Consider the following 15,756-nt stretch of genomic DNA (forward strand, 5'->3'; position numbering starts at 1 on the left):
TGATGAGGCCCTGGTGGGCACTGCAGGAAGCTACAGCGGAAGCAGGAAGCGAAATACACTTTGAAGAAAGAGTCCTATTAATAAAATGTCATCTATTTTTTCTTTCTCGTTGGATTAAATGTTATTGCAGCATTTACCAAAACCTAATGTATTATCATGAATGAAATAATACTTATTTTAAAGTTGTATGTTTTTAGGGGTTCCCAGCTGTTTTTTATTGATGTGCAAAAGTTAACATATTGAGATTTAAAAAACTATGAAGAGAAGCAGTTGAGAGCCAAGTCACAGTGGTAACGTGATTGTATTTGCCCTAGTAGACAGGTAAATCGGTCCTTTCCTTCTGGAGATTTTCACGGGGGACCAATTATTCTTATATTCTTCTTAAAAAATATAATCCACACAGCAGAAAATCCACACAGCAGCAAAGTATATAGTTCACTGGGTTTGAGTATATTCACAGGATTGTGCAGCGATCAACCACTGTCTGATTCCAGAACATTTTCATCACCCTCAGAGAAATCCTTGCACCGATTAGCAGCCTCTGCCCACATCCCCCTCCCCTTTGGCAACCATTCATCTAGTTCGTGTCTGTGGATGTGCCTGTTCTGGATTTGTTGTGACTAGTGTCTTCACCTCACCTGGTAATTTGAAGCTTCACCCATGCTTCAGGAGTCACATGCATCCGTCCTTCCTTTTTATTGCTGAATAATATCCCATCGTGTGGACATACCACATTTCCCATTTGTCTGTTCATCAGCTGACACGCATTAGGATGGTTTCCACTTTGTGGTGATTATGATACAAGTCTTCGTGTGGACGTAGGTCTCCGGTGTGCGTGGGTGTACTCCTGGGCGTGGAGTTGCTGTGCAAACGCTCTTCCTAAAGCACAGCCCTGGTCCCCCCGCCCTGGGGGGCGGCAGCTGGGGGGCCTCCCTCCCTCCTCTGTTGCCATGGCACCCGTCCCGCCGCAGCTCAGAACGCCGCCCCCCTGAGGCCATAGCTGGCAGGTACGTCAGGAACACAGACCCCAGCCTGGGCTTGAGTCCTGTCTCGGCCAACTACTGGCTGGATGGCCTTGGGCAAATGACTGAACATCTCCGTGTCCCAGTTTCATCCGTTGTAAAACGAGGAGAGTGACGTCACATACCTCCAGGGCTTGGGGATTATTTGCTTATTTATAAAAATGAAGAGCTCAAAACAATGCCTGGTACATAGTAAGTGCTGTATACAGTGTTTGCTGCTGCTGTTATTAATAGAATCTTCTAGAAACATTTTATTTAACATTTCGTGAGAAATGTTTTTCTGTCTTTCTGTAATAGTCCTCATAGTGTTCCATTTTCTCACTGAGTTTCATAAATAGTTTTTTGGGTAAGGCAGAGGCCCCATTGGGAGGCTTATTTTGATCTTAGATTGGTTTTGGTGATGAAATGCAATTTAGTTTACCAGCATGATGGTGCTGGTGCTGTGGCAATGGGAGCATCCAGTGCTTGCTGAGCAGGTGGCAGAGGTTGTTCTAAGGGCTTTACAGGGGTCACTTCCTCTGATTCAGCAGACTCCTGCAGTGGGTGTGCTCGCTGCTGCTGGCTTTCCGGGGGGGACTGGAGGTCGGAGTGTGTCCATCAGCAGCATGCCAGCCTCGTTCTTCACGTAGTCCCCAGCGCCCAGGCTGGCGTGTGGGAGTAGCCGATGCCCCACAAACACTCGTAGAAGGAACGAGAGGCTTTGCCCAAGATCACCCAGCTCAGAAGTGGTGGAGCCAGCCTCAAGCCAGGCAGTCTGGCTCCAGTGTGGATTCATACATTCGCTGTGCCCACTTCCCCGGCGTTATCTTTAAAACACCGTGAACGTCCCAGCTCACAGTTGTATCCCATCACGGGACATGAGTGTGGGCAACCACCACGGCTTACTTGTCGAAGCCCCGAGATAAATACACGTAGTGTTGGAAGCTTAGTCACCAGAGTGCTTTGTCAACGGTCTCCAATCAGACACTAGTGTTGAACATACAGGGTCCAGCCCAGATTGTTTCCTTGGGGGAAACCCAGAGACTAAAGTCTTGGTACTTGTCAGCTATTCTAGGAAATTAAAATGAGTCAATTCCTTACTCAACCCCTTTTCCGTAATCTGCTAATAGCCCAGGTAGACGTGGGTATGGAAGTATGTTGTATGTTTTATGTATTCCATGGGGAGTTAGGAGCCCGCACCCCTTATATAGGCCACCCCTCCTCACTGCCTGGAGGAGAAACCCCAGTCTCCCCCTCGCCCCCTTGTTTGCAAGCTCTTCCCTTTACTACGTGGTTCCAGCCCAGCACTCATTTCCTGCCTCCCCAGATGGAGTTCGGATGATTTGCAAGAAGAGAATCCAAAGGAAATTTCAGGGCAAGAATGGAAACTTTATCTTTGTTGATATTTAGTTAGAACCAGCTCAGATCTGTGATACTTTTCTCCATATTCTGGGTAATTTGTGTGACTCATGTGGCCTGAGGATGGCCAGGGGGGTTGACCGCCACACATCACCACCCAATTCTGCTTTTTTAGCAGATGCAACTGGGCAGACATTGTGTTTGCCACAGTGACTTGGATATGTTCGGTTAAGCCACATGAAATCGCCATTGTTGTGTGTCGAAAATATCAAAATATTTGAAAAAATAGAATGCCAGAAATTTCATGTGGCTCAGCCTAACATAAGGCAGTTCTCCATTGAGTTAGCAGTTTTCAGTATCTGAATGTTAGGCCAGAAACTCCACGTTAAGTTATGGACTAGAGGGAATTCATTTTGAGTGCAGTTGCCTTCAGGAGAGGTTTGAGATAGTAACCATTAAATATTAGGTAGCCACGCCAGGTCTCCCAGAGAATAGAAAAAAAGCATAAAAGTTGGTGTTGATTCTCAAAGCACCGATAATCTAGGTGGGAAGCAAAACCAGCATTGACCAAGAGTTAAGTGGGGATACTTGGAGTTTATAATTTAGTGCCAAGTGAGAGCGGCGACACGCAGCCTGGACTGGAGATGGTGTGGGTTAAAGAAGGCACAGAGGTGACTGGGCGTGAAGGATGAGCGGACCTGACATACCCGGTGGAGAACAGTTGAGCAGGGGGGGGAGCCGGAGGGGCTTCCAAAGGGAGAGATGGACAGTTCGTGGGGCGTGTGGAGTGAGCACACCGTGCGGGAGCAGAGGGTTGGAAGTCAGCTTGGGGCCCCAAGATTTCTGTTGCCAACTTGAGTAGATGGGATGTTTCTGCACATGTGGTTTTTAATACCGTGTCCACATCACCCAGGCCTGCGCGTTGAGTGCAGTCACTGAGGTACAGCCTCGGCTGCCTGAATCTAAACGTCCAGGAGGAGAGCCTAAGAAATCTGTATCCAGCCGGCGAGGTTTGGAAGCCAGTGACAGGCCAGGCTCTCGAGTGTAGACCACATTCTAGCTGCATTGCAGCTGCCTGTGACACTTGTTAAAAATGCAGGTCTACTGGGCTGCGCCGCAGAGCCGCGGAGTCAGAATTTCTGGGGATGGAGCTCGACAGACCGCATTTTTAACAAGCTTCTCCGGTGGTTCTTGGCACAGGAAATTTGAGAGTCGTGGCTGAAGCCAGTGAGGAGCTTGGAGGGGAAGCCCCTGGGTGTGTGGTGGTTGCTGCACATTTAAGCTGGAAAACTGGGGCGCTGGGCGGCTCAGGCTGGGCGTCTGCCTCCGGCTCAGGTCGTGATCCCAGGGTCCTGGGATCGAGCCCCGCATCGGGCTCCCTACTCCGCGGGAAGCCTGCTTCTCCCTCTCCCACTCCCCCTGCTTGTGTTCCCTCTCTCGCTGTGTCTCTCTCAGTCAAATAAATAAATAAAAATCTTTAAAAATATATATATAAACTGGAAAACTGCTCTGATTAGAGCAACATTCAAGCTTGTCCCAGAAATTAGCCTGGACTAGTCAGCAAAGGAGTCAAGTCACTGAAAATAAGGGTCAGCCTGGACATCCAGCTGGCGAGCATGGGCCCAAGGCTGTGTAGAGAGAATTGGGTTAGGGGCAAGAGTGGGACTAGGAGGGACATGGTATTGGACACTTGCTCTCAGCAAATGTCTATTTTTCCTTCTTCTTTTTTTTTTTTTTTTTAAAGATTTTATTTATTTATTTGACAGAGAGAGACAGCGAGAGAGGGAACACAAGTAGGGGGAGTGGGAGAGGGGAAAGCAGGCTCCCCGCTGAGCAGGGAGCCCGATGTGGGACTCGATCCCAGGACTCTGAGATCATGACCCGAGCCAAAGGCAGACGCTTAACAACTGAGCCACCCAGGCGCCCTATTTTTCCTTCTCAACAGCCCCTGACCTCTTTCCCGCTGGGTCCAGATGGTGATCTGCAGTCCATTACCACACCTTCCCCAGCCAAGTGCATGCATAACCCAAGCTTGGCCAACTAGATGCTCCCTCCGTGGATATGAATATTGAGCAGAGGGACAAAGATGCTAATACTATTTGCAGTTGCATTCCATCCACCCCGGTCGTTTTGCTCTGGGAGTGTTATGGCCCCTATTCCTGCCTCGTTTTTTTTTTCTTAAGATTTTTAAATTTTTATTTATTTAACAGAGAGAGACAGCGAGAGAGGAACACAAGCAGGGGGAGTGGAGAGAGAGAAGCAGACTCCCCACTGAGAAAGGAGCCCGATGCGGGGCTCGATCCCAGGATCCTGGGATCGTGAACTGAGCCAAAGGCAGACGCTTAACGACTGAACCGCCCAGGCGTCCTCCTGCCTCGGTTTCTGGCTCTTTCCAAGTCCTTTTCTCTGGCTTGCAGTCAATTCCATGGGCTTCTGATGGTTCTTCACTGAAGTCCCTTTTTGCCTGAGTTTAGCTGGAATGGGTTTCTGTTGCACCCGCAGAATCCTAACTGTCCGAGCCGGCACTAGTGACCGGCTTAAGATCCCTTAATTTAAGATCCCTTAAATGTTTCCTCCTGAAACTGCCTTTGATTAGTCCTTTTGAGATCCCATCAGACATACTGCAGTATTTTAACTTGTTTACTTGCCCCTCGCTTTGCTCCACTCGGGCCCATCTTCCTGGTCTACCGCCAGGTCTGTAGCTGGTGGCTCGGCGGGCTTAGTGATGCGTAGGGTCCCACAGCTGGTACGGAAGACCCAGGTCTGCCCGAGCGTGAACCTGGCGCTGCTCCTGCTGCAGCAAGCGCCACCGGGCCAGACGGTGTCTAAAGTCGTTCTAGGCGAAAGGACCCGGCCTGCCAGCGATTTAATAAGTACGTGGATTTGAGGCGCCAAATCCTTTTGGTGCAGCCCATGATTCAAGTAGCCCCCTTAAATACTGAAAATAGGTGAGGCTATGTAGGAAAGACAGAAGTACACCCTTTTGCTGTTCTCATTATAAATGGATCCAGTCTTTTAGAGAGCAGCCTGGAAATACAAGCGTTTAGATAATTTATATTCTTTTATTTGATAATCATACCTTTGAGAGGCTATTCCTTAACACATTGTAATACAGATGCATGTTCAAAGCTGCAGCTCGCATTCCCATTCCCTGTCCAGACCTTCTGTCCGTGGTCTCTCCCATGTCGGCTGCAGGGAACTTATTAATCCTTGGGTTTCTCACTCGTAATCCCACGGCATTGTCCGTACTTTCAGAACACAGCCCGAGTCTGACCACTTTCAGCTTCTCGTGCCTGCCTTATTCCAGTAGCCATCCTTGCCTGCTTGTAGACTTATTTCCAACTCAGCAGCCAGTTGGATTCTTTCAAAATATAAACCATACTTTTTTTCCCTGCATAAAATGTTCCAGTCATTTCCTTCTCACTCGGAGGACAAGCTGCAATTCTTGTAGGAGCCCCTGTAGCTTCAGGTTACTCACCTGTGTCGGACCTCCTCTGCTGGTCTCCCCTTTGCTTAGCCACTGCAGCAGCAGCAGCCTCCAAGTTCCTAAGCCAGGCCAGGCCCAGGCCAGGCCCAGGCCTGCCTCAGGGCCTTTGCACTTGCTGTTCCCAGTCTGAAATTCTTCCCTAGATAATCATGTGGCTTGCTCCCTTAGTTCCCTCTGGTTTCTACTCAGACATTATCAACGAAACCTCCCCTGAACACTGAAATATAAAATTGAAACACCCCATTGTCTTCCTACACACTCTACATTCTCCTCCTCCCGCCTCCCTGCCTGGTATCTCAGAGGAGAGAGTTAGGGAGTGTACATCTTTTGGCAAATAGTTCCACTCCTCATGATAAACTCATGGTCAGAAACAGTCTCAAGGACATTGCTTGAACGAGCCTCTTTATACTTTTTTTTTTTAAGATTTTATTTATTTACTTGACAGAGAGACAGCGAGAGAGGGAACACAAGCAGGGGGGGAGTGGAGGAGGGAGAAGCAGGCTTCCCGCCGAGCAGGGAGCCTGATGCGGGGCTCGATCCCAGGACCCCGGGACCATGACCCGAGCCGAAGGCAGACGCCTAACGACTGAGCCACCCAGGCGCCCCAGCCTCTTTATACTTTTATTCGGTGATGCACTACGTAAGCAGCATTACCCACGATAGATACCTCATGGCAGGGTCTTAAATCTGCACTCACCTACGCAGCGGCCTTTGCCAGGAAGGCACCCTCGGTCACTGTCAGGTATGCCAACTCCGATAATGTGGATCTGGATCACTGTTTCTCTTTAGAAGAGTAAACTCTGAGTTGAAAACTGAGCAACTTGACTTATCTTAAAATGCATTATGCAGTATTAATATACACCCAAAAGAAGTGTAAACATAGGACATTCTGGAAATTTGACATACCTGGTACTCAGCAGTTCTCTACACAGAGGTGTATCTGTTAGTGATCAGCAAATGTCTGTAAAGGGCTGGTAGTGAATGTTTTAGACTTTGTGGCCCATAGGGTCTCTCTTGCAGTGACCCACATTTGCCACTATAGTGGAAAAGCAGCCGTAGACCATACAGAAATAAAAGAGCACGTCTACGTTCCAGTAAAACATTACTTATGGACACTGAACTTTGAATTTCAAACAATTTACTTTTGTCACAAAGTAATATTTTTGTTTGTTTTTAACGATTTTTATTTATTTAACAGAGAGAGAGCGAGCACAGGTAGGCAGAGCGGCAGACAGAGGGAGAGGGAGAAACGGGCTTCCCGCCAAGCAGGGAGCCCGATGCGGGACTCGACCCCAGGACCCTGGGATCATGACCTGAGCCGAAGGCAGCAGCTTAACCGACTGAGCCACCCAGTCGGTTAAATATTACAAAGTAATATTTTAAAAAGTAAAAACCACTCTTAGCTTCCAGGCTATTCGAGAACACACAGAGGCTAGATTTGGTGTGCAGGCCATAGTTTGTCTGCCTGGATTCTGAGCAGCTCTGTCCAGTAGAACTTGCTGTGGTGACAGAGATGTTCTGTGTCTGCATCCCACACTCAGTAGTTACTCCTCATGTGTGGCTACTGAGCACCCGCGGTGTGGCAGCCAGGGCGCTTGAGGAACTGATTTTTAATATTATTCAATTTTTTAAAAATATTTTTTTTATTTATTTGAGTAAGCACGAGTTGGGGGGAGGGGCAGAGGGAGAGGGAGAAGCAGACTCCCTGCTGAGCAGGGAGCCCGATGTGGGACTTGATCCCAGGACCCTGAGATCATGACCTGAGCCGAAGGTGGTTGCTTAACCAACTGAGCCACGCAGGTGCCCCAATATTATTCAATTTTAATATGAATTTTAGTTTAATTTTATTTATTTATTTTTTTTAAAGATTTTATTTATTTATTTGACAGAGAGAGACACAGCGAGAGAGGGAACACAAGCAGGGGGAGTGGGAGAGGGAGAAGCAGGCTTCCCGCGGAGCAGGGAGCCCGATGCGGGGCTCGATCCCAGGGCCCTGGGATCATGACCTGAGCCGAAGGCAGACGCTTAACGACTGAGCCACCCAGGCGCCCCTGAATTTTAGTTTAATTTTAAACAGCCCATGTGGGCTAGTGGCTCTAGTTTTGGGCAGTACGGGGCCTGCAGTGACTGCAAACGTGCAGCAGAAAGCACGTTTAGAAATATCTATCACAGCGTTGTCCGTCGCAGAAAACGGGAATGATGGTGCACTCACACAGTGGAAAATACTTAGAGTTGTAGCAAACATTTGTTGAGTGCTTTCTTTAAGCCAGGCCGTGTTCTAAGCACTTCAGCTGCTCTAACTCCTTGGATTCTCGCCGAATGTAGTAGTGAAAAGAAATAAACTGTATTCTGTATCCACCAACAGGGATGAATGAATCTTAGATGCACAAGGTTGAGTGAAAACGCAAGTCACGGGGCATCTGGCTGGCTCAGTCGGTGGAGCACGCAACTCTCGATCACGAGGTTGTGAGTTCAAACCCCATGGTGGGCACGGAGCCTACTTAAAAAAATAAAGTAGGGGCGTCTGGGTGGTTCAGTCAGTTAGGCGTCCGAGTCTTGATCTCAGCTTAGGTCTTGATCTCGGGGTCGTGAGTTCGAGCCCTGCATTTTAAGTAGGCTCCCGCCCAGCGTGGAGCCTACTTAAAATGAAAAGAAAAAATGAATAAATAAACTTTAAAACAACAACAAAAAAGCAAGTCACAGAAATTGCACACCATGTGATACCATTTTTCAAACCTCAAAAACAAGCAAAATGAAACATTGTTCAGGGATATACAAATATATGGTAAAACCATTGGAAAGCAGGAGAAAGTGGGTACGTTGCCTTTGGGGCAGAGAAGATGCCCCAGTGAGGCTGGCTCTGTCCTGAAGAGGCAGCGGGGCTCCTGACCTCCTGACCTCTGCGTGGTGGCACTCCTCCGTGGCAGCCCTGGGGGGGGTGGTGAGCAAGCATCACTTCTGTTGACTTTGGAGAACAGGGTTTTCACTAAAAGCCCCGGTCATTGTGGCATCACTGCAGTTAGGATCGAACCTGGTTTCAGTTCACATTCAAGTAGATATTCCGTTAGACAAGGGGTTTATGTGCGTTGCCTTGGTTGGGTCCTTTAGATTAGAAAACGTGGTTATTTCTCCCGCTCAAGAACAGAGAATTAAAACCCTCTGGTCCCCAAATGTTTGTTTTTTGTTTCATCAAATCTCGTACTGGGTTGAATGTTACCAGAATTGAGCCACAAGAACTCAGTTTGAAAATGAAAAATCTGAAAACTATAAAATAACAAATAGGTTTACTTATTAACTGTTACTGTGAAAGTGGTCATTAAAAATGGTCCAAACGGCACCTGAGGGGTGTTATGAAATTTTATAGTAGATCTCACCTCCGGGTTGGTGTAATTTCAACATTACGTAGTGGTTTATGGTGTTGGGTTCAGAGACATTTGTGCTCCTGAAGATCCAGTTCTCTGGAGCGATTCTAGCGAGTGGCTACTGAGCTGATTGCTGAATTATGTCAAGCTTTTCTATGTAATATGTGCATCTTTGACTTTTTTCCTTATTGTTCCGTCTTTATTCTTTCCTGCATTACTGACATGGGTTTGTCTTTTCTCCCTTTAGAGAGTTTTGAGGTGACAGTCACCAAAGAAGGTGATAAAGGGTTCTTTCTATCCCTCTTATGAATATTAACCCACTAACCTTGTTTATAAAATTGGGAATCAGCCCTTAAACAGAAGAAACTGTCATGCTCTTTTACCCTGATTTATTCTCCTACTTTGTTTCTATTTTTAAATATGTTGATGGAAATTGTATGTAACCAAACCCTTGGTTAGAAATATCTGGAAATCAGACATCCATTTGAACTGTATGGATAATACTGTACATTTTTTTTTCTCAATTGAACTTCAGAGATTCACTTTGTAACCGTTTTCTGTGAGTTGTAATTTTGGAAGAGGGCAGTCTTATTTTTATGTGAAATACATTTTTCTGAAGTTATGTATATCAAAACATTTTTGTTTGTTCTCCCACAGGCAAGAATGGAAACCTAGATTTTCACCCCTAATTTAGCTTGTGAGCCAACTTAGATGTACTGATGTCCCCAGGCAGGCTTCTTTTCCAGGTCTGGTAGTCTAGTGTTGGCAACAAAGGCAAGTCTAGCCAATCCCTGCCCGTGACAGAACCGATCTTAATAGTGGACTATAGTTGTTGAAATGGATGCCTGAGAAGTTGGTATTTCTACCTTTCTCATTCAGTAGTTTGTTTTGATTCCCTAATTTTAGCCAGGCTCATTGCACAGGAAGACTTGTTTCTTTTGATTTTTCTTTCTTTCTTTCTTTTTTTTTTTTTTGACAGAATTTCTGTAATTATGGTGTTGAACCTATAACGTCACACTTCTTCCCTTCTCGACACTTAACTGCATTTTAGCCTTCTCTCTGGTCCAAATCAAAATCGCTGCCCAGCTAGCTGGGGACAGCTCTCCGTGTTCTCAGGCCACGGCTGTTTGCTAATGACACTGCTTTTACCCTGGAGCTATCTTAAGTACTCCTGTGAAATGCCTGTCTATATTTTCTCTTTTTCTCTTTTGTACTCCTGCATGAATGGATGCAAAGTTAAGCAAGTTGCTTGGAAAGCCAGAACATGCTTCTTTTTACTAAAGCCCCAGAACTTATCCCTGTCAAAGCACAGTGCCCTTGCTTTGTCCACAGACCCTCTAAACCCCTGGCTGCTGAACTGTTGTCGTTTCTTTTCTTTTTGGGGGCGTGGGGCCGGGGAGGGGAGGAAGGGGGTATGTGCAGATGCACGGCGCAGAAATTCTAACCTGCGCTGCTTTGACTCCCTAGGTGAGATCTGTGGATTTAAAATTCACGGGCAGAATGTCCCCTTTGATGCAGTGGTCGTGGATAAGTCCACTGGCGAGGGAATCATTCGCTCAAAAGAGAAACTGGACTGTGAGCTGCAGAAAGACTACACATTCACCATCCAGGCCTATGACTGCGGCAAGGGGCCGGACGGCACCAACGTAAAAAAGTCTCATAAGTAAGTAAGCTGGGCAGAGGGCGGGTGCGTGCGGAAGGCAGTAGTGACCATTGTCCCTGTCCCCAAGACTCTTTTTTTTTTTTTTTTTTTAAGATTTTATTTTTATTTATTTAATTGAGACAGAGACAGAAAAAGAGAGAGAGCATAAGCTGGGGCGGGGGTAGAGGGAGAGGGGGAAGCAGACTCCCCATTGAGCAGGGAGCCCGACATGGGGCTCAGTCCCAGGACCCCTGAGTCAAAGACAGATGCTTAACTAACTGAGCCTCCCAGGTGCCCCCCAAGGCTCTGTGTTTTTAAAGATGAGGCAGAAGATATTTCTGGGTTGTCCCCTATGACACTATAAGCTCTTTGAGGGCAGGAATCCTGTCTGTTTACCCCACAGCATTAGATGTTGAATAAATAAATGAATGAGTAATTTTATCCCACCAAATACTCTGTTAAAGACACTAAGGCCCTATGCGGAAAATTGGAAAAGCCCACTTTTTCCCGAGGGAGGTATTTTGTTGTTAGGTTTCTTTTTTCTGTGAATTCTTTTTTTTTTTTTTTTTTAAGATTTTATTTTATTATTTATTTGACAGAGAGGAACATATAAGCGAGAGAGGGAACTAGCAGGGGGAGTGGCAGAGGGAGAAGCAGACTTCCTGCCAAGCAGGGAGCCCGATGCGGGGCTCTATCCCAGGACCCTGGCCGAAGGCAGATGCTTAACGACTGAGCCACCCAGTCGCTCCTTTTCTGTGAACTCTAAGGGTGTAGAATTCCTTCCTGCTGGTGGGAGCAGGCTGAGTGCTGCGTCCCCCTCCTGGCTGTGTCCCCCTCCTGGCTGTGTCCCTGTCCTTCCTGCCGGCTGAGAACTACTGGTGTAACTGACGGGACTCTGGACAAGACCTAGATTTAGATAGAATCCAGTCTTTACTTTCTTTCTTTCTTTTTTTTTAACGCTTAATCCAGCAGCATATACTTTTTTTTTTTTTTTAAGATTTTATTTATTTATTTGACAGAGAGAGAGAGCACAAGCAGGGGGAGCTGCAGGCAGAGGCAGAGGGAGAAGCAGACTCCCCGCAGAGCAGGGAGCCCGACGCGGGGCTCGATCCCAGGACTCTGGGATCATGACCAGAGCTGAAGGCAGACGCTTAACCGACTCAGCCACCCAGGCGCCCCAGAATCCAGTGTTTTCTCCACCACTTGCCATCCCTTCGGCATTAGGCAAATTTCGTTTTGTTGAGTCTCAGTTTTTACTTAGCGCCTGGGCTAAGGGGAGAGGGGCACTCGGGACGATAGCAGGTGACCCACTGTGCTGGGTCAGGAGGATGCTCCACCTTGGGTGTGGAGGGTCTTGGCGAACACTCGGGTGCTGAGAGCCAGTGAATCTCTCCTCATCCCTCTCGCATGGTGTGACATTACTGTTGTCCTTGAAAAAGGCATTATTTCAGTCAGAGATCTTGTCTGAGTCAGAAACATGCCCTGATCAATAGCCCTTGAGACTGACTGTTTCCTCTCTTTGCAGCCGCGTCTGATGGCACCTTTGTTGCCTCTTGCCCAAGCTGGGGAGGTGGAACGTGGCAGCAAGGGGTCTGCTAGGAGGGGAACGTTGAGGTCATGTTGAGGTCCTTCGTTGGTTGGATCAGTAGTGGGGGATGGGTAACAATGGGTTGCTAGTGGTCTCGGTTCCTTAGAAGTGGGACAGAACTTGTTTCCATGCTCCTAGTCAGACTCCCCGTCCATGTTTCCCATCTTCTATGTCTTACCACTTCTTCCTTGGGCTCTAATTTTGTCTTATCTAGTTTATCCCCCTTCTGCATGCCCTGTCCCATACTGTCAAGAAAACCCCAAGTCTCTCTTGTTTTATACTACTGCCCCTTTTTTCTTTTTTTTTAACTTTTTTAATTAAAAAAAATTTTTTTTTAAGATTATTTATTTATTTGGCAGAGAGAGACACAGAGAACAAGCACAAGCAGGGGGAGCAGCAGAGGGAGAGGGAGAAGCAGGCTCTCTGCTGAGCAGGGAGCTGGATTTGGGGCTCAATCCCAGGACCCTGAGATCATGACCTGAGCCGAAGGCAGACGCTTAACGACTGAGCCACCCAGGCGCCCCCCCCCTTTTTTTTTTTTTTAAACCAGCCGCCTTACTCTTAGGACCTGGAAGAATCAACTCAAATTCCTATTTTAACTTTCTAAAGTCGTCTCCACGCTGAAGTAAAAACAATGACTTGTTTAATTTTGATCTCCATCATTTGATCTTCATGAAACAAGATAGTAGCAAAAAGAAATTTAAAACCAGGGCAGAATTGCTATGCTCTAGGGAAAAAAAAACAAACCGAACACATAGCTTTTTTTCTTTTTCTTTCAGGGCAACTGTCCATATTCAGGTGAACGATGTGAACGAATACGCACCGGTGTTCAAGGAGAAGTCCTACAAGGCAACCGTCATCGAGGGCAAACAGTATGACAGCATCTTGCGGGTGGAGGCTGTGGACGCAGATTGCTCCCCTCAGTTCAGCCAGATTTGCAGCTATGAAATCGTCACTCCAGATGTGCCATTCGCCATCGACAAAGACGGTAAGTCAGAGGAGCAAGCCTTCATTACCAGGGCGACGGTCCGTGGACAGGTCTGCACACGGGCGAGATTCAGATTCGAGACCATCTTCGTCCGTCCCTTCAGGCAGCTGTAACAAAGTACCACAAGACGCTTAACTTCGCATGGTTCTGGAGGCTGGGAGACCAGGATCGAGGTGCTGGCAGATTCGGTGTCTCATGAGGCCTGAGGCCTGGTTCACAGGAGGTCTTCCTGCTGCTTCCTCACGTGGTGGGGAGAGAGAGAGCCCTCTGGGATCCCAGTGTGGGGCCCACCCTCACGACCTCACCTAAACCTAAGTTCCTCCCCAAGAAGGACCTCCTTGTAACAACATCACATTGGGTGTTAGGACTTAAGCGTAGGGATTTGGGGGAACACAAGCCTTCAGTCCATAGCAGAGAGCCCTGATGGGGTGTGTGTGTGTGTGTTTCACATTTTTTTATCCTGTCTCCTGAAAGCCTTGCTCCTGGCACCTGAAGTTGCGCCCTTCTTTTTCCTCTCCCACCAAGGTCTAAAAAATCCCCCACTTAACATGTTTTTAATCCGTACCTTCTCACCTTTCCATCAGTGTGCACCCGAAAAGACTGACCTTTGGTTGGTCTGTTTTCTGTTGTTAGATTTGGATCTTCTGCCTCATCTGGAACGTGAAGGTTTATGCCTTCCTGCCAGATCCTCCCGTCCTTCGTCACTGAGCTGAACGAACTCATGCTAAACTCCGCTTCTTTATTAGGTTATGGCTTCTTGATGGTGACACAGTGTCTCTGTGGTTGATGCACAGTCCAGAATCTTCTAAGGAAATCACGGACATTGCAGACTCTTTGCAGACATCTGCACTCAGATTCAAAAGCAGGCTCCTGTTCTGGTGGGTGGGGGTAGGAAATCTCTGTCTCTCTGACACACACACACACACACACACACACATACACAAAGTAAATCTTTTAATAAGAAATACTTAGTGCAGCTTGATCTTGTATTTCGTATTTGAATTACTTGAATTATTTTGTCTTCTTTGTCCTCTTACATGTGAACTACTTAATCTTAAAACAAATACATAAAACCAAAAAAGAAAGACCATAAGAATAAATGAAGGTTGAATTGTCTAGTCTTGTTCCTTCTGTTGGAACAGTCCTTAAAGGTGGACTTAGTGTGTGTTCAAGCTCGGGACAGCCAGACCGAGTGTTAATTATCTCCAGCCGAGGTCTTATTTCGCCATCAGTGTTTATGACGCTTGAAGCTCGTGAACTTGGTGTCTCAGTCCGGCTCTGCGTTCTCACTGTTGTTCTGCCCCTCTGGAAGGTTATATAAAAAACACAGAGAAGCTAAACTATGGGAAGGAGCACCAGTACAAGCTGACGGTCACCGCCTATGACTGCGGGAAGCGGAGAGCAGCAGAAGATGTCTTGGTGAAGGTCAGCGTCAAGCCCACCTGCACCCCGGGCTGGCAAGGTGAGCTTCGTTCTCCTTTCTGCTCTCGCACCTATTCTTAAACGCCATCTACCAGAGAAAACTAAAGTGTGAGTTTTCCTCCTTTCTCCCCACCCGGGTTTGTGGACCGACCCAGGATGGAACAATAGGATCGAGTATGAGCCTGGCACGGGCACCTTGGCCCTCTTCCCCAATGTCCACCTGGAGACATGTGATGAATCCGTGGCCTCGGTGCAGGCGACGGTGGAGCTAGAGACCGGCCACATCGGGAAAGGCTGTGACCGGGACACCTATTCTGAGAAGTCCCTTCACCAACTGTGTGGTAAGGGGGCCCGGTGGTCTTCAGGGAAGGCGAGAGACCCCCTCTCAAATGGAAGGCAATGTGTGCATGTGTTGCTGGTTAGAATCAGACATTGAAACAGACTTGGACTCTTCATCTGAAGTGGCCATTACTGCCTTCCTGGCTAATTTTCATACTTTGGGCTTTAGGAGGTTCATAAACCCCTAACAGTCTGTTCAAAATGTTACGTGCATGTGCATTTTAAGAACTAGTGATTGGAAGAAAGTATTTCTCTAACCTAGGGAATCCTCAAAAGAGGGATTATGTAAGTGGAGTGAGTTTGAAATGAAATGAGATGTTTATCTCAGGACTGAAGAAAAAAACATAGGTAATGCAATAGCTTATGGCAAACATGAGATAGAAAATCAAAACTAAGAATACTCCCATCTAATTTCGAGTCTCAGCAGATTCTTTTTACCACAAACATTACGTGAAGTCAGGAGACCAGTGGTTACAAATCTGATCAAAGCCTCGAGGTCTGTCTTCACCATCAGTTGTGGACATTTTTCTGGCTTATCTAAATGAGGTAGAGGTGAGGTGTGGATGCC

At 47.2% G+C, this 15,756-nt stretch overlaps 1 protein-coding gene across 4 annotated transcripts in view; it reads left to right on the forward strand.

The window, feature by feature from the left end:
• The window catches only part of CLSTN1 (calsyntenin 1), a 75,854-nt gene that overhangs the window by 41,886 nt on the left and 18,212 nt on the right, over positions 1–15,756 (forward strand). For 2 of the 4 annotated variants that reach the window (XM_036090513.2, XM_036090515.2), the window contains exons 3-7: positions 9,457–9,486; positions 10,677–10,872; positions 13,219–13,427; positions 14,740–14,889; positions 15,005–15,190. In XM_036090513.2, coding sequence (XP_035946406.1) covers positions 9,457–9,486; positions 10,677–10,872; positions 13,219–13,427; positions 14,740–14,889; positions 15,005–15,190 — 771 coding nt within the window. The remainder of the gene's footprint in view (positions 1–9,456; positions 9,487–10,676; positions 10,873–13,218; positions 13,428–14,739; positions 14,890–15,004; positions 15,191–15,756) is intronic. The other 2 variants (XM_036090516.2, XM_036090514.2) reach the window with 1 other exon arrangement.

Source organism: Halichoerus grypus, chromosome 5 (genome assembly GCF_964656455.1).
Source record: "Halichoerus grypus chromosome 5, mHalGry1.hap1.1, whole genome shotgun sequence".
Classification (NCBI taxonomy): Eukaryota; Metazoa; Chordata; class Mammalia; order Carnivora; family Phocidae; genus Halichoerus; species Halichoerus grypus.